This window comes from Gopherus flavomarginatus, chromosome 20 (assembly GCF_025201925.1).
Source record: "Gopherus flavomarginatus isolate rGopFla2 chromosome 20, rGopFla2.mat.asm, whole genome shotgun sequence".
In the NCBI taxonomy this organism is placed as follows: Eukaryota; Metazoa; Chordata; order Testudines; family Testudinidae; genus Gopherus; species Gopherus flavomarginatus.
The window spans coordinates 17,663,328-17,688,818 of NC_066636.1; the positions used below are offsets into that span (position 1 = coordinate 17,663,328).

General features: G+C 50.6%; 1 protein-coding gene across 4 annotated transcripts in view; it reads right to left on the reverse strand.

Moving 5' to 3' along the window:
* Nucleotides 1-25,491, reverse strand: part of LOC127037774 (methanethiol oxidase-like) — a 110,163-nt gene continuing 84,672 nt past the window's right edge. Inside the window, exons 2-11 of one of the 4 annotated variants that reach the window (XM_050929838.1) lie at nt 19,053-19,308; nt 16,982-17,116; nt 13,777-13,810; nt 13,180-13,262; nt 12,599-12,721; nt 11,622-11,738; nt 8,917-8,998; nt 7,832-8,030; nt 2,380-2,477; nt 1-1,500 (exon numbers count right to left, since the gene is read on the reverse strand). In XM_050929838.1, the coding sequence (XP_050785795.1) occupies nt 220-1,500; nt 2,380-2,477; nt 7,832-8,030; nt 8,917-8,998; nt 11,622-11,738; nt 12,599-12,721; nt 13,180-13,262; nt 13,777-13,810; nt 16,982-17,100 (2,136 nt within the window). In that variant the 5' untranslated portion in view covers nt 17,101-17,116; nt 19,053-19,308 and the 3' untranslated portion in view covers nt 1-219. Of the gene's footprint in view, nt 1,501-2,379; nt 2,478-7,831; nt 8,031-8,916; nt 8,999-11,621; nt 11,739-12,598; nt 12,722-13,179; nt 13,263-13,776; nt 13,811-16,981; nt 17,117-19,052; nt 19,368-25,491 lie in introns of those variants that run through there. The other 3 variants (XM_050929840.1, XM_050929839.1, XM_050929837.1) reach the window with 3 other exon arrangements.

Here is a 25,491-nt window from a genome sequence, read left to right on the forward strand (position 1 = left end):
TGTGGCAATGACTGGCTTTATTTAATTGCATGGCAACAGGGAGAGTAGGGAGGAGGAGTGTTATTCTGCAGCCCTGGGAAGGGACGGAGGCAGTTAGCAAATGAATATCATTTTTAAATCTTCCCTGCGAGGCGTCTGGTTGCGGCAGAGCGCCAGCTCCTGGATGTGGGCAGAGGACGAGTTCGGCTTGCTGAGGCGTGGGCGCTGCACAGAGCGTGCTCAGGGGTGATCCGCTGCGGACTGGGGGCTGTGGAGCCTTTTGGAAGCAGGGCTGTGCTGGCGCCTAGCGGCTTTGTCCTCACTAGCGCCGGCAGAGTGCAAACCCGCCGCCAGCGACTCCTCCGATCCAGACGCATCGCCCTGCAAATCAGGAGAGCTCCCAGAATCGGACGGCTGAGCGTGGTCGTCGGGGGCAGAAATCGCTGACAGCAGGAGCAAGGCTGGACTTTTTCGCAGGCTCCCCGGTTTAGTGTCTCCCAAGGGAGAGCGGGGGTGAGGTCTCCCCTCCTGGGGGCCTTGACATCCTGGTACAGAAGCCTTGCCTCGGTTCATCTGCACCTGCAAATTGTCCTCCAGCTCCAGCTCCTGGGTGCCAGCTTTCAGCTGGCTCAGACCACTGAACCGGCTGTCCTGGATGACGCTCACCTGGGAGGTGCCCATGGCTTGGTCAGCGTCCAGCAAGTTGCCTCTGTTGTCAGCACCAGGTGACGCTCCCTTAGCCCGGCTGTCCAGGCCTCCCACACAGAGCCCTCCCAGCTCTCCGGGACACAGGCTGGGCGACCCTCCATTCCCGCCCAAGACGAACGAGCTCCGTGATGGGCTACCCTCATGGCTGGCATCGCCCCCTCCTTCAGTCTCAGGGGCACCCCCCTCCTCTGTGCCGCTGCATTTATCCGGCGAACAGGCCTCCGCCTCATCCAGCCTCTTCCGGGGCCGACCGCGCTTCCTCTTAATGGTGGCAGCCTCAGTGGGCGACTCTGGGGGGCGTTTGGCCCCTTTGACTCCCTGTGCCTCCTGCTGGCTGCCGGCCGGCCCCTCGCTGCTTTTGACAGGGCCGTGCCTGTCGCTGCCGCCCCCGGCTGCGCTCTTGGGGTTGGCTGGAATTTCGGCCACAGGGATGCTCATGCTGGGCAGGATCATGTTGATCACCGGCACTGCCGCTTGCTGGCTGACCAGCCCCACTGCCCCGTTCACGCCTGGTGCCAGGTTGATAGGCAGGGAGGAGGCCATGCCCACCGGCAGCGGCAGGGCAGCCATCTTGACCGTGCTCCCGATGGGCATGGCTGTGATCTTGGGAGCCAGGATGGGAGGGAAGGACCGTATGGCCTGGGCACCCAGTGGCATCAGTCTCTCGTTGGCCTGGATGCGAGGCAGGAGGAAAGGCAGGCGAGCCACCAGGGCGTTGACTTGGGGGCTGCTCACCAGCTTGGGGGTCCCTGGGGTTTTCTTCCTCTCGGCTCGGGGCGGGACGGAGGGTTTTGAGTTATTCTCCTTTTTGTTCTGACAGGCAAAGACAGACGGACATTAGCAGAAGGGGCATTACCACACACTCATACTGTGCCCATCTCCAGTGCCTCCACCAGACACCTATACCCGACTAGGGCCCACAGCCCCACTCCTGAGGCTACTGCCACCCCAATTTTATAGGGGGAGACTGAGGCACAGAGAACTGACTTGTCAATGGCATGAATTCAGTGGCAGAGGTGTGAGAAGAATTCTTTCCTGAGTGCTGGCTGGTGAGTCTTGCCCACATGCTCAGGATTTAGCTGATCGCCATATTTGGGGTTGGGAAGGAATTTTCCTCCAGGGCAGATTGGCAGAGGCCCTGGAGGTTTTTCGCCTTCCTCTGCAGCGTGGGGCACAGGTCACTTGCTGGAGGATTCTCTGCAGCTTGAGGTCTTCAAACCACAATTTGAAGACTTCAATAACTCGGACATAGGTTAGGGGTTTGTTACAGAAGTGGATGGGTAGGGTTCTGTGGCCTGCTTTGTGCAGGAGGTCAGACTAGATGATCATATTGGTCCCTTCTGACCCTAAAGTCTATGAGTCTATGAGAAGAACTTGGGAGTCCTGGCTCCCAGCCCCCCAGCCCTAACCCTAGTCTCCACACCCTTCCCAGCTCTGGGGTTAGAACCCAGGAGGCCTGGCTCCCTGCTCCCTCTGATCTAACCCTACACCCCACTCTCTTCCCAGAGCTGGAGCTAGAACCCAGGAGCTCCCAGTGCCCCCCTGCTCTAACCACTAGACCTCACTCTTCCTTAGATTAATAGTAAGCCGAATTCCAAAAAGGGGCTGACCATACCAGCCTTTCAGCTCTTAGGGGAGGAGGGCCCTAGTCATGGTGGGAAGGTTTCTCTCCAGCACCCAACACTTTCTCACCTGAGCCTGGGTTTTGACAGTGCTGTCTGATGTTTCCAATCCGTTCTTCCTGGCAGTTTGTGATGGTCGAGTGTCTCGGTGGATATTTTCTGAACTTTCTATAAACAAAACCAACCAACCAAAAAAAAAATAAAATACATGGACTTGACTGTTCTTAAAAGAACACCCTCCTTCCATTAAAAAAAAAAAGTCCCTTCCCTTAAATTATTAGTGCTTTGAGAGCCACTGATGAAAGGCACTAGGGATTATTTATGATTATTATTATTCTTTATTTGGAAAAAATGCATTTACTTTCCATCCTGGATATTATTTATTATTGTCACAGGCCAGGAAAGCCCCAGCTCTGGTCTGCTTGACAGGTCTATACAGGAGAGCTACCCTGGTTTCATTCAAGGTTTGTCTACACTTGAAACACTACAGCAGCAGTGTTTCAGAGTAAACACTACTTACATCAACAGGAGTGATTCTCCCATCGTGGTAGGCAATCCACCTCCCCAAGAGGCAGTAGCTAAGTCAACAGAAGAATTCTTCCATCAACCCAGGTACTGCCTCTCAGGGGGAGTGGATGAACTACAGCGATGGGAGAACCCCTCTGAAGCAGAGCAGCTGCAACGTTTTCAGTGTAGACCTGGCCAAAGACTGGTGCAATCCCCTACTTCGGTTTCAGAGTGGGTTTATTCTGGTTCCGCTTAAACCAGCTCCTGAGGGCTTGTCTCCACGCGAACGCGGCACCAGTATAACTTAAGACTGGTCTTTAAATGGACGTTAAACCACCAAGCAGCTGCGTACAAAGCTATGTCAGAAAGTGGTGGGCCCAGTTTATTATTAAAGTTGTAGGTTTGGCTCGGGAACACCAAAACCGGAACCTCCCATGTCCAGCCCTGTTCCCCCCTTTACGCCCCACATCCAACCCTGCTCCCCCCACCCAGGGTCCTGGGTGGGGAGGAGTTGCCATCACAACTCTGTGTACCTACACCACCAGGCATAATGGGACCCTGGGGCTACTGTAATACACCTAATAAATGATCCTAGATGGTGCCTGGTCTCAAAGACCTTATACAGATCATACAATAGAGATAATAAATAGGGATGCACCAGTATTACCGCATCAACATTAGGGCTTTGTGTTGCTTTAACTAGGCCGGCATGGTTAGAGCACTACCGCTATTGGTTAGCCTAATCGAGGTGGGTGCCGTCTACACACAACAGCCGTGCCACCCTGGCACTGTTAGAACGGTGCAGCTTCTCCCCGTGAGTTATACTGGTGTAAACGGTCTGCAGAGGCACTAATGGAAACTGGGCAACTGACTTCAAATGCTCTCACTAAGGGCATGAGCTCTACAGTGAGTCACAGCTGAAAGGGTTAATCTCCAGTGATGTGGCGGGGGCGGGGGGCGAGGGCTGCTAAGAGCAGAGGAAACTTTGCCCGTGATTTCCCCAGGAGCAGCAGGACCCAGTGCTCTGTCCCAGGGCGGCTGGCCCCTTTAAGGGAGATGGGTCCAGCCCCACCTGTCACATAATTAGCTCACCTCCCTAGGTCATGTGGCTAAATCAGGCTTCTGGGGTACAGAAGAGGCAAGGAGGTGCAATGGGGAAACGCGGGGCTTTAAATTCTCATCTGACAAAACTAAGGGAACAATAGTCACTAAAAGGAAAATTGAACGAGATTATAAATTGGATCAATACGGGCCCCAAAAAAGCGTAGTTAAAAGCTTCACATTTTTAGAGGTGATATTTAGCAGCAAGCTCACACAGAAGGATCATAATGAAAATAGTAGAGAAAAGGCAGCATCAACCTACTTAAAGGTATTTCTGGAACTTCCCAGGGTGCAGAGCAGAAAGCAGCAGTAACGCTGCACAGAACGCTAATAAGACCAGTTACTGATTACGGTGCCAGGATTTCAGTTCAGCATCAAAAACCAATTTGAGAGGGCTTGACTCAATGCAGGCTCAACAGACTGTAGCATACTGCATGTGGTGCCTTCGTCACAACGCCGCTGTGAGCGGCGGATAGCTGTGGGTGAAATGCCCATTACTTTAAGAATGAAGCTTTTAGATGTAACCTTCGGGGCTGACATCATTGGAAACAGTGAAGAGATATATTAGCTTAGTGTATGATGAATGCTGGGAATTAAATGGTCGACGTGCAGGGCAAAAACTCAAAATGCCTCATGTAAGGAGGGTTAAAGCATGGACAAAAGGATCTTGGCATAGAAAAAGACCCAAAAGAGGTTCAAATCTATAGCTTTGGGAAAATGCATTAACACTGGAAAATTATACCTTTGGAGGTAGATACAGAATTGTATAGTGAAACTGAAAAGGAATGTTACGCGTGTAAGATACAGCAAATCAATACGTCTGTGATAAGTGGGGATGGTACTGACAAAAATGGATGCTGATGGCTCCAAAAATATGAGAACAGGAAGGGCGGGAACAGCATTCTGCGTTCCTGCATGTGGAATCAAGAAAGATGTAGCATTATCAAACTTTGGGGCCGTTTCAAGGACTGCAAGGGCAGTGAAAATGCTGGTGCTATATTGGATTACAGATGTTCACCCAGCCACTGTGGTCCTCCTGTCTGATTCCTTATCAGGACTCCTGGCGATCAGAAACCACTCTTCGGGTAGCCGCAATGCTCCATGTAATGAAACGTCACCGTTAACCGCAGAACTGATGAAGCTGGGTGTACTCACAGTGATAGCACGGATCCCAACGCACGAAGGGGTGGTGGGCAATGACAGTGTGGCAAAAAATACCTGTAGCAGAGTGGTTACCCCGCTCCTGTCCTGAAGGGCTTAAAAACAGCCCTGGGAGGGGGCTGTGGCTGGGGAAAGCAGATTTTAGGCTGGGCTGATTGGGGGAAGTGGCTGCAGCTGGGGCAGTGCCCCAGACAGACTCAGCTGGCCCTATAAAGGCAGAGAAGCCACGGGGCAGACAGTCTCCCTCTCCCTGTAGAGGGAGAAGGGCCTGGCTGCAAGGAACTAGACGTAGGGTACCTGAGTGGAGCAGGGCTGGGGAAAGGCAGAGGAGCTGGGGAGCTCCTGCCTGGAAAGCCCCAGGCTATGGCCTAGTAGAAGGCAACAGGTACTGGGGGTTGCAGAGGGTAGGCCAAGGCAGTAGGTCCAAACCCTCCTTGCCAGTGATGAGTGGGCTGATACTGCAGTCTGCCCCAGGGCGTGGGGCTAGACGTTGACTGGCAGTAGCCTGATACTGAGGTGAAGTGGGGATAGTCGGTGGGGGTTCCTCTGGGAGGGGGAGACCCTAAGACTGAGTTGTTACTGCCAGGGGCAGCATCCAGTTAAAGGGGTACCGGGTCCTGGGAGGGACAGGTGGGCCAGAGGACAGGCAGATCACCAGCCTGCAGAGGGCGCTCCAGAGCTGGAATGAGCTAATTCCTAGAAGTCACCAGCAGGAGGCGCCACAGGGGTGAGTCTGCTCGTCTACAATACCGTTAACCACAAGCAAGTTGATTTAGACACTCCTGTAAGTAAACTGGAGTTTAAAAATCTAATTAAAAACAAGTTAATGGCAGGAAATATGGGCCCAAAGAAACAAAGGGGAAAAGATGCTGTGAAAAGGTTGTCACAAGAAGGAGAGAGAAAAATTGTTCTTCTTAACCTCTGAGGGCAGGACAAGAAGCAACGGGCTTAAATTGCAGCAGGTTTAGGTCAGACATTAGGAAAAAATTCCTCACTGTCGTGGCAGTTAAGCACTGGAATAAATTGCCTAGGGAGGTTGTGGAATCTCCGTCACTGGAGATTTTTAAGAGCGTTAGACAAACTCCAGTCAGGGATGGTCTAGATAATACTTAGTCCTGCCTTGAGTGGCGGGGACTGGACTAGACACCTCTCGAGGTCCCTTCCAGTCCTATGATTCTATTTAATGCTCCCAAGAGTCGAAAATACTCATGTACTCCAAGGCCCTGAGAGAATGAGTGATGTGGCTCTAGTTAGAATTGTAACTGGTCATTGTGGCTCAAACAGTCATTTCTTTCCAATAAACAAACGTGAAGACAGAACAGGGAAGGTCCAGGAAAGAGGTGATCAACTCCTTAGGGAGTGCAGCGTGTACCACTGAAAGGGGATATAGGGAAAACTTTAAGTATCTTTAAGTATCCAAACCTTTAAGTATCCAAATTTTCACTGCAACACCTAGTAAGAGCATCAGGAAAATGGAGATCTATTAAAAGCAACGCTGAAATTCTTAAAGGACACTGGGGAAGGGGAAAGACTTGAATTATTTCCCGTCATAGGCCAGGGCTACCCTAAAAAGTTCTGTCGAACCAGCTACGTCACTTAGGGGTGTGAAAACTCCACACTGCTGAGTGACACAGTGAAGCAGACCTGGCCCCCGGCAAAGAAGCGCTAGGTCGGTGGAAGGGTTCTTCCTCTCATGGCGGTGGATTAACATCAGCGAGAAAAGAGCCCCTCCCATCGCTGTCGCAAGGGTCTATGCTGAGGCGCATCAGCAGCGCAGCTGCTGTGGGTTAAGTGTAGACAGAGCTTTGGCAGAAAGCCTGTGAAGACTCAGAGGAAGGAGAAGGGTGACTCAAAGGAGAGGGGGCTGCATGAGCTGCTCTGAATGGCGTGACCCCACCAGATCCCAGCCAGAGAGCCCAGGAGTGCAGCCGGCAGGAGCCTGGCAGGGAGACCAGAGAGCAAGTCTGCTGCTGACGCAGCGGGGACAGGACGGCTGGAGCTGGGACACTGGCTGGGGAGGGCCATGCTCTGAGGTGGCACCCGAGCATTCTTCCCGTCAGCTGCTTGGCCGGCTGCCTCTTGCTCACATGCTCAGGGTCTAACCAATCGCTGCCATATGTGGGGTGGGGCAGGAATTTCCCCCAGGTCAGCATGGCAGAGACCCTGGGAGTTTCTGCCTCCCTCTGCAAGCACAAGGTGCTGGGAATCTCTCACTTAATTCTCTGCCATTGCAGAGGCCTCGGGCATTGGTGCACCAGGATCCTTCCCCTTCTTTGCCTGCGGCACAAAACAGTCTAGTCTCCTGCCAGCTGGAATACTTTGGTCTCAGTCTGGTTGCTTTTGGGGTGCAGGTGCTGGGTGGGGTTGGTGGCCTGCGATACACAGGTGGTCAGGCTGGATGATCTGTATGCCTAAGAGCCCTGCGTTGTGGAGTGGGAGGCTAGGGTGGAGGAGAGTTCTTGAGTTTCCTTGGGAATCTGAATAAACCCAGCCCCAAGAAGGGGTGTTACTCAACACATGCAGCCCTATGTCCGTTACTGGGGAGTGGATGAAGAGGAAACTAAGGCTGAAGCCAGCCTGGGTAGACAGGCCTGCGGCACCCTCAATAGTCCCAACCCTGCAATGAGCGCTGCACGGGGAAGTCCCAGTACTCCACCGATCCCCACGCTAGGCAATGGGGATCCCACCTGCCCCGCACCAAGCACAGGAGCGGGTCCTGCGGGAGGAATCCCCCTTCTGAGCGCCCGACTCACCTGAGACCACCATGGCCATGACCAGGTCAGCGCGGTCGGAGCGCGAGCTGATGAGGTGCTGTTGGATGAGGAACTGAGCCACCTCCACGATGTTGTTGAAGGAGCGCTTGAGGATCTTCTCAGCCCAGTGGCAGGTCAGAGCGCAGGCCGCGTCCACCAGCTCGTCGTGGTACGACTGCACCAGGTCTGTGAGCTCCGACTGCATAGGGGAGGGGAGGGGAGGGAGGTCAGTGACTGGCACTGGGCCTGGTAGCGCTTCTGCTCCCCTCCCCGGGCACAGTCATCAGGAGCCCGAAATTCCCGGGGTAGTCCTGGCATATGCCCAGCACTCCCGCCTGAATTTACAGGGGGCCATCATGATGGCAGCTCCTCCAGATGGGTTGTGTTATATGCCAACGTACAAGAGCTGGGGGAAAGAATCTATTTTCCGCCAACAGATGCGCTGGCATTTCTGAAAAGTCAAAATCAATCCATTTTGGGTCGAATAAAATGTCTGATTTTTGACCATTTTTAAAAGGTTAAGAAAATGATATTTTGAGACGACGTCGTTTCGAGCCAAAACACCAAAAGGTCAAATGTTTAACTTTTTCTTAACTTTTTTTTTTAGGTTTTTTTCACTTGTAACAATTTGGCGAAACTGAGATGAATTCACACAATGGTTCCGTGTTGCCAAATCTGCATTTTTTACAACAACAACAAATGTTTTGGGTGAAGAGTTTTGCCCAGCAATACGTACAAACCCCTCTACACTCCTGCCAGCCCCAGACATGACAGGGGGACAAATACCCCAAAATTCCCAGTGCCCACGGTAGGGAGAATATACAAACTCCCCACTACCCTCCTATAGCCGATGGGGCTCAGCTAGGACCTTCCCATGGCCAATGGCATGAAGGCAAAACAGACTCATCACTAGATCTAAAATTCAGAGCAGGTGTGTTAGGTAGCTAAGGCTGGGGCAGTGACACCGCAGAAATCGAATGAGACACCCCCTAACATGGAGGGCTTCAGAGCCCCTGAGCACCAGGATGGCCCATTAAAGCTCAAGAAGCCTTCAAGCTAGGAGACTGTGCTTCTGGGGAACTTACAGTATCGGCAACTTTGAGGTCCAGGCTGGGCAGGGGTGGCATGCTGACCACTGTCTTCCTCCTGATGCCGCTGTAGCAATACGTTTGGCAAGGTTAAGGGATTTCAGTGGGAAGTTGGAAGGAACTAAATAAAGCTGCAAAAATGAGAAGTTAAAGCTTGAAAGGAGACAGTTTGTCTTTAGTGTGACTCCTTCCACCTACAATTAGAGATCTGGGACTCACAAATCCTCTTGCTTTTCACTGCCAATGCAATTTATACGTCACTGTGCTCCAGACTAGTTCGGTCCATTTCTCAGTTCCCATCAGCCAGCCCGATCTGCTCGATGCCCACCTTGAGTGAAAGAGGAAAATAAACTGTCCTGCTTTTTCAACTCCCAATCTCATCTCTGACAAATATTCTCTCTGGACTTGCAGAAGAGGCTACTTCTGTCCCAAACTGGATTAGCAAGTCAACAATTCAGACTGGAAATGAGGCATCCTTGTTTAACAGTTGGGGTAATTAGCCATTGGGACAATTTATCAAGGGCTGGATGGATTCTCCATCACTGGGAATTTTCCATCTAAGACTGGATGTTCTTGTAAAAGATCAGCTCTTGTTCAAACAGGAATTATTTTGGGGAAGTTCTAGGGCAGGGGTAGGCAACCTAAGGCACGCGTGCCGAAGGCGGCACGCAAACTGATTTTCAGGAGACACTGTAAATCAGAAGCGGGCAGCATTATCTCCCATAAATGTAAACAAACTTGTTTGTCTTACTGACTGGCTGAACAAGAAGTAGGACTGAGTGGACTTGTAGGCTCTAAAGTTTTATACTGTTTTGTTTTTGAGTGCAGTTATGTAACAAAAAAAAAAAATCTACATTTCTAAGTTGCACTTTCAGGATAGAGATTGCACTATAGTATTGTGTGAGGTGAACTGAAAAATACTATTTATTTTGTTTATCATTTTTACAGTGCAAATATTTGTAACAAAAATAATAATATGAAGGGAGCACTGTGCACTTTGTATTCTGTGTTGTACATTTCAAATATCTGAAAATGTAGAAAAACATCCAAAATCTTTAATAAATTTCAACTGGTATTCTATTGTTTAACAGTCTGATTAAAACTGCAATTCATCACAACTAATTTTTTTAATCGTGATTAATATTTTTGAGTTAAATCATGTGAGTTAATTGTGGTTAATCGACAGCTCTATTTAAAATCTATCAGTTTAAAGATAATACATTTCTTTTTGCATCAGCTTTCATTAGAGGATCCCAAAGTGTGTTCCAGAGTAACATTATTGCCAATCCCATATGTTCAACCATTATGAGTCAGACACCCCCTCAAAAAATCACCAGATTTAAAAAAAATTTGGGTTCTTTTTTATTTGTCTTCCAGTTTTTGAGCCTTTAGGGTTTGCATTGACAAGCTTTTCTTTGCAACCATGAGAGCTAGAAATTTGGGGTGGGGGTTGTCAAAGGAAAGCCAGGTTTCTCATGCAATTACATGATTCTAAGAGCCGGGGCTTTAAGGTAGCTGCCAAATACCATGAGAGTTGGCAACACTGTTTTGCTAGATATCAGAGGGGTAGCCCTGTTAGTCTGTATCCAATGGACACAAATCAAACATCAGGAATGGTAACATACAAAAGCCAGTAGGGGAACACTTCAATCTCCCTGGACGCTTAATAACAGATTTAAAAGTGGCCATCCTTCAACAAAAAACTTCAAAAACAGACTTCAGAGAGAAACTGCAGAGCTACAATTCATTTGCAAACGTAACACCATTAATTTGGGTTTAAATAGGGTGTGGGAGTGGTTGGCTCACTACAAAAGCAATTTTCCCTCTCTTGGAATTGACACCTCCTCATCAATTATTGGGAGTGGACCATATCAACCCTGACTGAATTGGCCCTGGATCTGTAATTTTCATTCCATGCATCTGAAGAAGTGGGGTTTTTACCCACGAAAGCTTATGCCCAAATAAATCTTAGTCTTTAAGGTGCCAATGGACTCTGCGTTGTTTTTGTTTTGCTAGGACACTGGTTCTCAAACTGTGGGTCAGGACCCCAAAGTGGCCCAGAGATGAAGTTAAAGCTCGAAGGCTTCATCTCTGGGTGGTGGGGCCCAGGTTGCAGGCCCCCTGCCTGGAGTTGAAGCCCTTGACCTTCAGTTTTGGCCCCCCTGCCTAGAGCAGCTAGGCTTGGATTTTGGCCCCCCACCAGGGGCTGTGGGGTTTGGGTGGGCTCAGGCTTCGGTCCCCACTCCTGAGTTCATTTTTGTTGTCAGAAAGGGATCGTGGTGCAATGAAGTTTGAGAACCTCTGTGCTCTAGGACCCCACAGCACTTTGTTAATGAGAGCTGGGAACAGAACCCAGGAGTCCTGACATGCAGTTTCTTATTTCAGTCATTCAATACCACCCCGCTCCCAGATTCCTGTCTCCCAGCCCCCCTGCTCTAACCACAAGATGCCACTTCCCTGCCAGAGCTGGGAATACAATCCAGGAGTCCTGCTCCCAGTTCCCTGCTCCAACCACTCCATTCCCCTGTGGTGCTGCAAAAGGTAATGACCAATCAATTAAAAACAAATCATTGCCATTCATTCTTGTTCTTTAAACTTTAAAAGAAGCAAACCCCGTCCACACAAAACTAAGCTGACATCCTCCCGTTGCTTGGGCTAGTTCTCTGAGGTGTAGACAGCGGTTATTTAGCATACAAGGATATTTCGATTGTCCTCGTCCTCCCAGTCTTCTGGCTTTGATGTTTGGGAAGATCTCCCGGATGATCTTCCCGAAGTTAGCGGCACTCAGAGGGTGACAACAGAGGTTATCACAGTATCGCCTGCCGGGTGAGACAGAGAGAGGGGTCAGAGGCGAGAGAGTTTCATCCCAAAGCCAAGGTTCTGTACTTGATACTACTGTCTTGGCCATTCATTCAATTGCTTCCCTGTGGATTATCACCAGCAGTACTGAACAATGGGTGCTGGCACCTTTTCTAGTTAAGTCATATTACGTTTATCACGGAGGGTCTTTGTAAACTCAGCCTCCGCAAACTCAAAGTGATCTACTCCCTGTACAGAGGGAAATGACTCTTTACCACTGAAAAGCCGCCATCTCTGGGTGCAAGGGCATTTTAACAGCTGCCCTATACATTACAGCCCGCTGCTACAATTCTGACTCAGGCAATGGATTTTTTGCCCACGTAAGAACAGCAGGGTGTGGTCCTATAATGATGTGGAGGATAATATCTGGGTGTGTATCTGAAACAATACTGGGAATTAGTAACGCTGAGCATCACTAGCAGAGTTGGCATTTGGTCAGGATTATTTATTAAGTGTATTACGATACTGCCTAGGCATCCCACTCATGGAGCAGGAAGGATCCCATTGTGCCAGGCGCTGTACAGTATTTATTAGGTATATTATGGTAGCACTTATGAACCCCAGTCATGGACCAGCGCTAGACATTGTACGTTCGCAGAACAAAAAGACAGTCCCTGCTCCAAGGAGCTGGTAGTCCAGGGTGTTATGGGTACAAACTGACGATGAATGAACTGAGGCTGGAAATCAAAGGCCTTCCTTGGAGGCCTCCCAGTCAAGCACCGATGCAGCCAGTCCCTGCTTAGCCTGCAAGATCCAGAGGGCTGGCGACGCAAGGCCGCTGGCTGCACTGGCTCCCGCTGGGCCCTGTGCGCACACTCACTTGTATGTGTCGTAGACATCCTGCTTGGGCAGGCAGGTGTCCGTGTGTTCCTCCAGGTGATTCCGGATCCAGTTGCACGCATGCATGTGCTCAGCAGTGCTCAGGGAGCTCAGGTCCAGGCTGCTGCTCCCAAGGGGTAAGCAGACATGATCAAATTAGAGACAACATAAATTAGCACAGAGATAGCATCAGTGGGGGGAGACCGAGAGGGTTTGCCAGGCCAGGCCTCTCTGTAGCAACTTTCAGAGGATCGTAGGCATTATTTGGAGACTCCCTCCCTCCCATACCCATGAGGCTGGGAAGCAATATAAAATGGGTGGGGGAGTAATACATGGGAAAACTGAGTTACAGTAAATCAGTGGCATCAGCTTGAAGAGAACCCAGCCATGCTGCTTAAATCACCAGGCCATGATCCCTCCAAGAACCAGCAATGGACCCCAAGGGTCCAACTGCCCAGAACTTCTGCACTCCCTTCGCAGAACTGGCAACAGCCCCCAGGAATCCTGATCCCCAATCTCCTCCTGCACTAACCACTGAACTGCTCTGTAGTGAAAGACAAGGCACCTTGGTCTGTTCCCTACCTTTTTTCCCCAGAGCTCGGACCGGACGGCAGCTGTAGGTACAGGTAGAGTTTATCGTTGTCTGAAAATTTCTGCACATCTTGCTATTGTCGGCGGGGACATGGGACGGAAGGGACAAAATGGTTAGAGACTCAAAGGAGGCGGCAAAACAGCTGGATGTTAAATTACTTTACTAATTGCAATGACTAAAAAGACGTCTTAGCAGATACGATTCTATGACCAATAATTATGTTTGCTGCTGTGCAAGGCAAGGTAAATAAAACCTTATGCATCAGGCCACGACTTGACCAATGAAGGGGTCAGGAAGGAGGCATGCCTTCTCCCACCCCTCCATTTAGCAATACAAGGGCTGCCTGAGGGAGGATGGTCTGACTTGCTCTGAAAGATTGTGCATTGCTGACTGCTTCTCCGAGAGATCGGATCCTGGACTGACTGAACCACTGAATGGATTACAGGATTAGGTAGAATCCTGAGCCAGTACGATGAGGCAGAGCAGCATGGGATGTTGTCATTGAGAGAAGATCCAGGACACCCACTTGCGCTGGTCTCTACACTACAGGGCTCTTAAGCAATGTAAGAGCTGCTCAAGACACTCACCAGAATGCTGTCCACTTTGTTCTGCACGGATTTGCTGTTTAAAACAGGAGTAAAAATAAAGCGTCAGTTACGTTATGAAGCTGCAGAGCATGGACTGCGCGGCACTCCCTGTGCTAAGCAGAACCACAGGGATGGAAAACACCTCTTGGGTGCCCAGCCAAACCTCCCTGCTGCCTCCAGTACACTGGAGTCAAAGCACAGCCTCTGTGCATAACAGAGAAAGCTTTCATGTGCAGCAGCTGCTGTAACATAACGTCTTCTCAGTTAGCAGCTGCTTCTACCTCCATCCCATAGATCCACTTCCCCACCAAAGACGCATCCGCTTAAGGATTAAAAAACTAGGAAATTAACAGGCAAAAAGGTTTGTTGGGAAACGTTTAGGCTTGCTACACACACAGCCCTCCTGACTCAAACCCACAGGAGCAATGAAATGTGGAGTCACCTAACAGTACATCCCCTCTATTCCTCCACCCATAGGCATAATCCTTCCCTTGCTACAACTACCATCCACCGTAACCCACCCCTCTTAACACTGCCCTGCTCCCACTGGCAGGGACAGCTTAAGGCACAAGCAAACTGGGTACGTGCCCAGGGTCCCCAGCGGAAAGGGGCCCCAGCAGTGATGTGTAACAAAACATCTAGTCTATGATGAATATTGAGTCTGGAGTGATTCAGGAAACGGGATTTTCAGGGGTCAGTTGTCGCTTTGCTGCCTGCCGACGTTTCTAAATCAGCAGAACACATTCAGTACTTTTTCTGTTACCGTTACATGGTGTTTTCGTTCCCAATAACATTTTACAGGCAAGAATTACTATTTATTTTCTACTGTAATGTGATAGGGTTCCCCCCCAGCCCAAGATACACTGTGCCCAGGGGCCTCTGATGTCATTAAGATGGCCCTGCACACTTGGGGTGTGAGTCTTCTGTCACCCCCTTTACCAAACTGCCCTCCCCCAACACACCACCAGTCACAGAGTCACAGGGTCTGGGCTATGTCCCAGCCTGTAAGTAGTCCCCTGGGAATGACCCTTTTACTGTGCTGGGCCCCAGGGACCCACGCAGATCCACAGGGGCAGGCCCGTGGCCTCCAAGGCTGGTTCTTTGGCCCTAGCATTCCCTGTCTCTCTCTGCCTCCCTCGAGTGAATCCAGTCAAGCCAAACTCCTACGGGAGGCTTGTACTGGGCCTGCACCGTGCTCTCAGGGAGTATTTACAGCGACACAGGCAGCCTTTTTCAGAAAAAGGAACCATTGGTGAGTCACCTGGCTACAGAATCTGAATGTTTTTGGGGTAGTACAGAGAGGCAGAAGTTATGCCATAGTCCACTCTGGTTAAACCAGTGCCCTGATGAGCCAGCCAAGCTGTGATGGACCCCACCTCTGGCTCTCGTGTTCCCTCTTTATCTCCCCAGCTCCAGGCTCCTGAGTCCCTCCAAAAGGGTCGCCCTTCCTCCAGTCACTGACACCTTGTTCCTGACACCCCCGGTCCAGCCTGTGGGGATTTCCTGCCGTTAGGCGTTGGGTCCTGAGGGAATCTCTTTGTCTTGCTGGACACTCTGTTGACTTGGGTTGCTTTGAGTCAGTTCTTTACTGACTCGATTCATTCCCCCCCACACGGCGAGGTGACGCACACCCCTCCTGCCCTGCTCCAGGAGCAGGGTTAAACCACTGAGCAGCAAGAGGAAACTGAGGCATACCTAGGAGTCATAAAAATATCACAGAAACTAACCACTGTGTCACACCTCTGCACCAAACACTCACAATGAATACCGTCAGGAGGTGATAATTTGGTAATCAGAGTCCAGGGTCTGTGCATCTGTCTGTGTATCACTCTGAAGCCTAGAATGTTGGCTGAGTCAGCGTCACCAAATCACCACAGGCCCAGAGTCTACTGAGGACCACTGAGTTGGTGTGAAGCGACGAACACAGCTACAAACATGGCTGAACAGCTCTTTTTGTTCAGCGTCTCACCAGGTTGAATCATCTCCGGGTTTCACGGCCTGTAACCTTCCAATTTTTTAAGATCTCAGCCACTTTCAAGTTTGTTTGTTTTTACTCTTCAGGAACTATTACATCCATATGGAGGGGCTGGTATGATGGGATAGCCTAATTTTGGCAATTAATTTGGCAATTGATCTTTGATTATCAGCAGGTAAGTATGCCCAGTGGTCTGTGATGGGATCTTAGATGGGGTGGGATCTGAGTTACTATAGAGAATTCTTTCCTGGGTGCTGGCTGGTGAGTCTTGCCCACATGCTCAGGGTTTAACTGACCGCCATATTTGGGGTCGGGAAGGAATTTTCCTCCAGGGCAGATTGGCAGAGGCCCTGGAGGTTTTTCACCTTCCTCTGCAGCGTGGGGCATGGGTCACTTGCTGGAGGATTCTCTGCAGCTTGAGGTCTTCAAACCACAATTTGGGGACTTCAATAACTCAGACATAGGTTAGGGGTTTGTTACAGGAGTGGGTGGGTGAGATTCTGTGGTCTGCGTTGTGCAGGAGGTCAGACTAGATGATCATAATGGTCCCTTCTGACCTTAAAGTCTATGAGTCTACATGACAATGTGGGCTTTCACCTAGCAAATAACACTGACTTGTTTTTATATAGTGCTTTTCATCCATTGATCTCCAAGCACTTTACAAAGGAGGCCAGCATGAAGGAGAGGAGGCTACGTCAGGGCAGAGTTAAGGTTACCATGTGTGGGGTGGGGTGGCGGTAAGGGAAAGCAGCACGTCTGTGGGTGGGGCATGTAGGGCCATGTGGCTTAACTGTTTCATTTCCTTGCTCATGTGGGTTTCGGTCAGGCATGTTGCATGTGGACAGCAACCCTAATTGCTTCACAGCAAAACACTTTGCCTGTTAATATTTAAAGACATGGAGCATCATTTACATCTAACTGAGAGCCAGATGTGGGATCAGGAAGGAATTTTCTCCCAGGCCAGATTAGCAGGGCCGTTGTGGGGTGGGTGTCCCTGTCAGCTGCAATACTTCGGTCTCGTTTCAGTTGTAGGGTTTAGCGTGTGGGTGCTGCAGTTGGCCTGAACTAATCAATCACACACAGCACCAAGCACCATGAGATCCTGACACGCCCACAATTCAAAAAGATAGCAACACCCCCAAGGTGCGGAGCAACGCAACGCCTCCGGGGCTGGGCAGCCAGCCCCTTTCACCATCGCTAAGAAAAGCGAGAGGGAGATGCTGCCCTTACGAGATGGTGCTCTTCAGTTTCTGCAGCAGGGTGCTGGGCTCTGTGGCATCCCCTCGGGAGTTTCCAGACTGCGAGCTTCCCTTTTTAGAGACCTTGGGACCAGCTTTGTCGTCAGCCATGACATTCAGCGACTGCCTAAAAGACAAGAGCCGTGAAAATGCAGCCTAGGACGGATCACCCTGTGTCAGACGGCCACCCGACCGGTGCAGAAGTGCCATCTGTTATTACACCCGAGCGCTCGGCCCCTTTTCCCTGCTGCTTGGGGAGAAACTGACAGCTTAGGGTGAGTCAGGTGTCAGTGCCGAGGCAGAGGTCTGAAGGGAGAGTGGCAGTGTCCTGTGTTTGTGCAGCACCTCACACCTTGTGTGCGACTGGGGCTTGTCGATGCTGTCACAATACAGGGAGGCATTTTGCAAATAAATAAATGCGTGAAAATACAGTTCACGCTTGTAAGGCTGGTTAGGAGAGAAGGGAGCAAAGGCTGATGCCATCTAAGTTGGGGCCCAACTCTAGAGCCCCCACATCTGCATTTAGGCACCCAAATACGGTGTTCAGCGCCCTCAGTGCCCACCAACTTGAACAGAGCAGCTAGAGGGTCGCACTGCAGGATCGGGGCCAAGGAGAGGAGGTGCGAGGGAAGGAGAATCTCATTGAAAGTATGAAAGGGAATTTTGGCTCCTATTTCTGAAAGGAGAGTAGCACAGACAGACACGAAAGGCAGAGGCGCTCCGCGTAGAGACAGAGCTCTGCCTGGAAAATGTTCCCTAGCCTTGAATGACTGCAATAACCCTTGCTGGAATTTGACACCGGGGTCCAGATTCTTGCAAAAAGTATCATGTGGTCATTAAAGGCCCCAAGCAATTAGGATCTCTCCCCCTCACACACACACACACACTTTTCCTGGTAGGCTCCGAACCTAGAATTGGGTTTGTGGGCTTAGAACTCACTGCAGGATTGTAAACCATTCCTATGAGTTTGTGCAGCACCTAACACAACTGCTGACTGAGGCCACTGGACACTATCGCAATATGAAAATAATCAGAAGTAAAAAAGTCAATGTCAGTAATACTGACATAGAACTCGAGCTGAGCGCACTGAAGAAATAACGTTTCCTTATGTCAACTGATTTTCCCAAGGTCGCCCAGCAAGTTGGTGGGTGTCAGAGCTGGGAACTGACCACTGCAGTCCCAGTGCCTAGGTCCCCTGTTCTGACCACTCGGTCGCACACCCTCCTAGGGCCAGGATTTGAACCCAGGAGTCCTGACACTCAGCCCCAGCTCTGACTACCTCCGCCAGGCACTGTTTCTCTTCTTGTCCTATTTCCCTTAAAAAAATATAAATAAAAAAAATCAAATTAAATTAGCAAGACCAAAAGGGTTTCGCTGAGTTTTTCCCGTTTAATGGCGAAAGTGAGGATTCAGCAGAGCTCAAGGAGGCTCCATTAATAACCCTGCATTCAACAAAAGACTGGAGCTAATTTAATCATTAGTTTATACTATAAATTTGCATGCAATGCTACAATTCTGCAAACCTCAGCTCTGGAGTAGCCTGGTTAGCTACAGACCCTGTATCTCTATTTCCCTCTTCAGGGATAGGTTCTACCACTGAGAGGAAATCAATTAATGCCTGGAATGCCCCAGAGGGGAGTGTGTGGGGGGGAATCCCAGGAAGAGGGAGATTTAAATATCTGCAGTCGGACTGGGAGCCGCAGCTTCAGACCTGCCCATCCGCGCTCTCCCCAGGCTGGGGAAATCTCCCTCCTCCTGTCTCAGTTTTTATTTTGCAACACGTGTTTCCACATCTCATCACTGATTTTCAAGGGGCAGGTGGGGGGCTGAAATTTCGCGCGGTCACAAGGTCTGGCAGCAGAGCAATACCCAGACACAGCCTGGCCCCGCTAAGACTAGGATGTTCGGTTGCAGAAAAGCAGCTTCTGGTGGGTCCATTTACTGATGATTTTGCAAGACCGATTTCCTCTCTCTGGAAGCGACCGGCACTTTGTAACCCCCCCGCCGCCCCCCGGGCTGTGCTGCAAAGCAGAGAGACTGGGAACAAAACAAAGGCCACTCACCTACTCTCAGAGCTCAGGGTCACACCAACCCCCCTGCAGAGCGAGGCAAGCGGCCCAAGGTGCGTCTGCAGGGCTGGAGAAGCAGGAACCCCGCCCGGCCGCTCAGTCCGCTGCCAGCCTTCCCCTGCTGCCCCCGGTGCGCTGCCCCGTCCGGCCAGAGCTGCCCCGCAACATCTTCCAAGCCCCCGGCTGCCTGCCCTGCAGAGCCGGCCGCTCTGGGCTGCTGCGCCCCGCGCCGAGCACCCAGCACGTGCAACTGCAAAACAGAAAAAGAAACTATCTCACCCCAACTACTCCCGCGGGGGGGCTCAAAAACCCACCCCCAAATCCCCTGATGGCCGCCTGGTTTTTCTGATTGGCTCACACCCCTTTGATCTGCCTGGAAACTCTGGCCGTTCATTAATATGATTGGCCGCGGCTGGCTTTTCTACCCGGATACACATCGGATGTGTCTGTTGACTGGCCGGCTGGATTTCAAGTCTGCCTAGTAACAAGCAGCGGGTTGGGAAAGGGAGGGGCAGCTGGAGGAGGAAGCTGGGAGGGAAAGTTGCAGTGCAGGCGTGTGGGGAGGTTTTGCTCAGAGGGCTGGTGCGGGGGTCACAGCAGAAAGGGCTGATCCCTGTCCCCTGGCAGAGAGCCTGTCTGCAAAGCTATGCGCTGACACCACCCCATCCCTTACAATAAAGCAGGTCTCTCTGATGCTGCCGGCAATGCCTGACCCGCCACGTACAGAACCATGTATCCAGACCCGGTGTTATCTGGAGTTGTTTTTAAAGCCCCAGCTCCTGGAGCCATGTGATTAGGGGAGCCACTCAGCTTTTGTGCCATCTCTAGCTCGCCTGGTTGCAGAGGAAGGCATGCAACCGTGTCCCGAGTGCACCCTAAAAGCTCAGAAAGCAGCAGATGAATAACGCAAGGCCCAAATTAATTATTTAAAAAAACAAACGTTTTTATGCGAATCTCATTATTTTTGGAGGCGTGACCCAGGATTTTTGAAGGCTTGGGGTGAGGGGTGGGGAGTGGTACAAAAAAAAGCATCAGAACCCTCCCCCCAAAATGATGAGGATTTTTTTTAATTGTGATTTTTAAGACAAAGCGTAGGTGGGGTTCTGCCTGCCTTGTGGGGTAGTGTCTGTCTGTTTCTGGCCTTTAGAGATCAAGAGTTTCTCTCAAAATACAAGGGCCATGCTTTGTTTCAACACTGCAAGCGGCAAGCCTCACGTAGTCATCTGACTCTGGGAGCAGGCGCTTCAGGAAAAACACCACAGATCACAAGCACTGGCAACTGTGCAAAGCAAGTGCTGTCAGGCTGCAAGGACCAGCATTTTACAGCCACTTTGTGCTGCTGTTCTTGCGTGCTTCGGGGCTGGAGCACCCCCAGAAAAAAAAATGAGTGCTTAGCATCCACTGGCAGCCCTGCCAATCAGCTCCTTCCCCTCCCTCCCAGCACCTCCTGCCCACCATGATCAGCTGTTCAGAGGCATGCAGCAGGCTCTGGGGGGAAGCGGTGGAGTAGGGGTCGAGCTCCTCTTACGAACTCAGGAAAACGGCACCTCTGCTGGTGCGAATAGCTCCCCAAAGGGGTATGGTAGCAGGGCAGCAGTCCCAAGCAAGGTCAGTCCTATGGTCATGGACTGCAAACAGAGAGGTTAGATGAAATCATATATATATATATCTTTGCTGGACAGTTGCATTGTAACACAACTTTATTCCTTGGTATTCAGAACCCTGACAGACAAGAATCAAAACCAGAAAGATACAAGGCAGGCTGCTCCTTAAAAAAAACCCCACCCCACTTTATTGTAGGCTGTCTGTCTGCAGAACTGACACTGATCACATGCTTCCCTACAGAGCCCCCTGGCCTGCAAGCAGGACCAGGAAAACCCTTAGAATGTAAGGTGACAGCTTGTAATTTTTTACACCGTTTTCAATATGCCCCAGCAAGCAGCTGGGCGGGGGCCCTGACCCTTATCTCCGCCCAGGGCCGGTGCAACCACTTAGGCGACCTAGGCGGTCGCCTAGGGCGCTGGTATTTGGGGGGCGCCATTTTCTTTGGCAGTGACCGTGGCGGCCAGATCTTCGGCCACCCCGGTTGGCGCCAGCATTTAGGCGGAGGGAGCTGGGGCAGGGGAGTGCGGGGAGGGCCACCTGCAGCAAGTAAGGGGGGGGACACGCAGGGGAACTCCCCGCCCCAGCTCACCCCTGCTCTGCCTCCTCCCGAAGCACGCCGTGGCTGCTTCACTTCTCCCGCCTCCCAGGTTTGCAACGCCAATCAGCTTAGGTGCCACAAGCCTGGGAGGCGGAACAAGTGAAGTGGCCATGGCATGCTCGGGGAGGAGGTGGGGCAGGGGTGAGCTGGGGCGGCGGGGTGCCTCAGGGCGGAGGGTGGGGAGCGGGGAGCTGCTGCAAGGGGGGGCACCTCAGGGCGGGGACGGAGGCGGGGGGGCACAATGTGGAAGTTTCGCCGAGGGTGCGAAACATCCTTGCACCAGCCCTGTCTCTGCCCCCTTCTATCAGCAGGGTAGAGCAGGAGGGCAGTCAGCATCTAAACCAGCTCGACATCCTATACAGAGGGTACCAGACTGGAAGGAAGCTATTTGCCCACAGCCAATCTCCCACTGCATCAGTGGTTCCTCAGGCTGACTTCATTTTCCCCTTCCTCTGGCATCAAGATCTATGGGGATGGGGAAATAATCTGGCACCTACATCCGTGGTGTGTATTATGGGGTATATAAACCCTGCACTGGACAGGAGGAGGTTAACGAGCAACTCTGGACTAAGGAGGCCCCACCCTTCATTGCATGCTGAGCATGCTGGGGTTGGAGGTGGCATTTAAAAGGCAGTCAGGCACTCAGTCTGGGGCTGGCAGGCCAGTAGAAGGATGTGTTGTGGGAGGTCCAGGGACGTGAGCCGAGACTGTGAATGGGGGAGCTGCAGCACCTAAAGAATGGGACCAGGGCTGGAAGTCCGAAAGCACTCTCCAGGGATGGACGGCGGTTGGCTGGGATGCAACGGGAGGGAAGCCCTGATCCGGGGAAGCTGACCTGAGGCTGGTGCTAGGCACCACCAGGGTGAACAAAGCCAAACCAGTCTCCCAGCCCCCTGGGTCAGAACCTGGCAGAGTGAGAAGGCCCGGGTTCCCCTACCCTGCCGGGAGCGACACCCATTAGGCAGCAGATACTGTCTCCGGTGCCCAGCGGGAAATATCCTGGCACCTCCATCATAACAGTCTATTCTGTTCTTACCTCACCTTCATTGCTGTCATATCTAAGCACCTTCCAGCTAAGCAATATGACTAACCCCGTCATGCACGGCTCCCTCTCGCTCATCCTCTCCCTGTTGTGCATTGGAGTGGTTTGTTTTGGTAGGGTTTTGTTATTGTTTGTTCCACGTGGCTCCAGGCCCACATTAGAAAAGGCAGGCCGAAGTAGAGCGCCTCACACAGGGAGTGGAAATGCAAGAGCACATTGCCAAGAGGTTTGGGGCAAATGGAACCAAAGCTAAGCAGCCAGGTTTCCTGCCCCACAGATCATAACAGGGGTCCCAATCCAAATCCCTGCTAGAGTGTCCCAGATGCTCACCCCTTTTGCCCAGTGTTCAGGTGAGAACTTCAGGATCAGACCCACAGAACCTGAATCAGGTGTCATGATGCTCTGAATTTAGAGCTCCTAGGTCATCTTTTTCTGTCAGCTGCCTCTGTGTCCAGAACCCAGCTAGGGACATTACACTAGCGCAAACACCAGAGATTTATAAGAATAAAGCGTAGGCACTTTTCACATGCTAGACATGCATGCACATGTTCATCTAAGGTCAGCCAGTCTAAGGAGCCAAGGCCTGCCTGGTCCCTAATCCAGGATGGAGGTATGACAAAGTCCACAGATAAGTGACTCGTGCCAGAAATTCAAAATGCCGTGGATCCTTTAACTCTCAAACTGAGAGGGAGGGGCACGAAATCCAACTCAAGATTGCTGATTCTTGGGACATTTGAGAAGGCGTAAGCCCAGGGTTAGTGTTAGCTGTGAGGCAGACTGGCCTCATATATCAAAAATATATATATAAAAAATCAAACCCCAATATTTTGATTTTAAAGTCTTGTGGCTCTGACCAAGCAAAAATCTGACTTTTCACCCACATTGCATGTGCCAAAAACGCTGTTCCAAGTTGAGCTACTGCCCACTCAACTATGCAAGAGAAAGTTGTAAGCATCTGTCTGAAACAGGAACTCTCCCTCAGTGCATGGGTGGAAGGAATGTGTGATTAGTGTTTTTTCTACAATTTCAGTTCCAATTTTTTGCTAACTTTGCCATGTTTAGATCATTTTGAGTCAGGGCTTTTGTAAGATGGTAGAGATGACATCTGTGGGCTGACACGTGGCTTCACATGGCTCAGATTACCTATAGACCTACTGACTGACTAGATATACTTATAGATATGTGGACTTTTCCGGCCCAAAATTACTAGAACAAGGACGTTCATGTCATAAAGGTGACCTCATCAAATCCCTCTGGGTAATGCCCATGACTTAAAATGGGGAGTGCTTCATTCTGATTTGCCGGAGATGTAGTCTCCATTTTGCCTTCAAGTTGGGAACAATTTGACCCTCCCTCTAACCGCTGTTTGGCTGAAACATAAATCTATCAAGTGGCATTGAGAGTGAGAATATACTGTGTAGATTTTGAGGCTGATGACTAAAGAAAACTCTCTCTTGCTAAATTATTACACAAAGCTTACAAGGAACTGTTTCTTCCCACAACCTGCAAACTTGATTAATTTGGTATTAGTCACTTTCTTTGAATCTGATTTGTTTATATGGACTTTATTTTATGCTTTCGTTTCATTAATAACATATATAAAATTGGTAACCTAAGTGTTCTGGCTTTGTCTTCCCCAGATAACAGGCTGCTGGACCTGGGATAGATAAAAAAGACAATTGCATGACCCAGCTGGTGGTCCACACAACCTTTCTGTAGTCCTCCCATAACTAGTGGCCAGACAGGAACACAGCTAGATTTGAAAGAAAGTTGACGGACTTAGTGATAATTTATTTGAATAAGTAACATGGGTTCCAGAATCTTTGGCATGGATACCAACCTTAAAGCTGACCCATTCATCCAACTACCAAGATAAACATCTGAGTGTCAGACATCCTGGAGGTCCCTCCATCACTAGCTGGCACTTGTTCTGAAAACTGCTGACTGGTCAGGATTTAAAACAAAAACAAAAACATAAAGTTGGAGACGGAGCTTTGCCAGAACTAGAGTTCCTGTCTCCCTGGCTTATGTTCAGGTGACTGGGTCCTATAGTCACACACAGCTGCTCCTGGCTGAAATGCACCTAGATCTGCATTTTGCTGATGAAACCAGACTAGGAGTAGAGATTTTACATGGTGTGTGGGATCAGAAAGGTGTTTGGTTTTAAATCGTAGGTGGAAGGGCCTCACTGTTTTTACACTTCATTTTTACCCTTCATCTGTGCCAGGCCCCTCTCTGCTTGCGCCAGAAGCATTCACTGCGAGCAGGGCCGGCTCCAGGCACCAGCCAAGGAAACAGGTGCTTGGGGCGGCCAATATCAAGGGGCAGCACGTCCGGGTCTTGGGCCGCAATTCAGTGGCGGGTCCCTCAGTCCCTCTCGGAGTGAAGGACCTGATGCTGAATTGCCACCGAAAAATGGAGCTGCGCGATCGCGCTGCCACAGCTTTTTTTTTTCCGCTTGGGGCGGCTGACTGTGAGCAGCACTTCAGAGATCACTGCTTGTACCCTCTGCCATTTGCTCTCCTCCTTGAGCAGCAGCCCCTGTTCACTGGCATCAGCCCCCCCAGCAGGTGGTGGCAGTTGGCATGCATGCCTGTGTGTGTGTTTTTTCCCCATGTCCCGTGCCAGCTGAGTGCTGATCGCCAGCCCAGCAGACCTCGATTGCATTACTCAGAAAGACCACAGACTTGGTTCGATGGCAAAGGCTCGGCCAGGTTTATTGCTAACGAAGCACGGTTCTAGCACCCTGGCTCAGTGGTTACAGGTATGCTAAAACACATATATACCCGTCACAATAGATCAGTTCAATCAGCACTGGGACTTTCTACTGCCCCCTAAGCCGGACAAAGGTGCCCCTCCTGTGATTTCTCTTTTATATGTTAATTAAAACAGTGACATGTGACACTTCTGACATGGTTACTTACCAACCCTACACCTTGTACCTGCTGGCTCAAACAAAACATCCTCATTCGTAATTCTGTCCTCCCATCCTTGTCTTACTTGGGGTCAGTGTGTTTCAACACCATTTTCCAGGAATGTGTCCATACCATAACTTCATGTTGGGTAGCAAAGAGTCCTGTGGAACCTCATAGACTAACAGACGTATTGGAGCATGAGCTTTTGTGGGTGAATCCCCACTTTGTCGGATGCAACAGACTCTTTGCTGCTTTTGCAGATCCAGACTAACA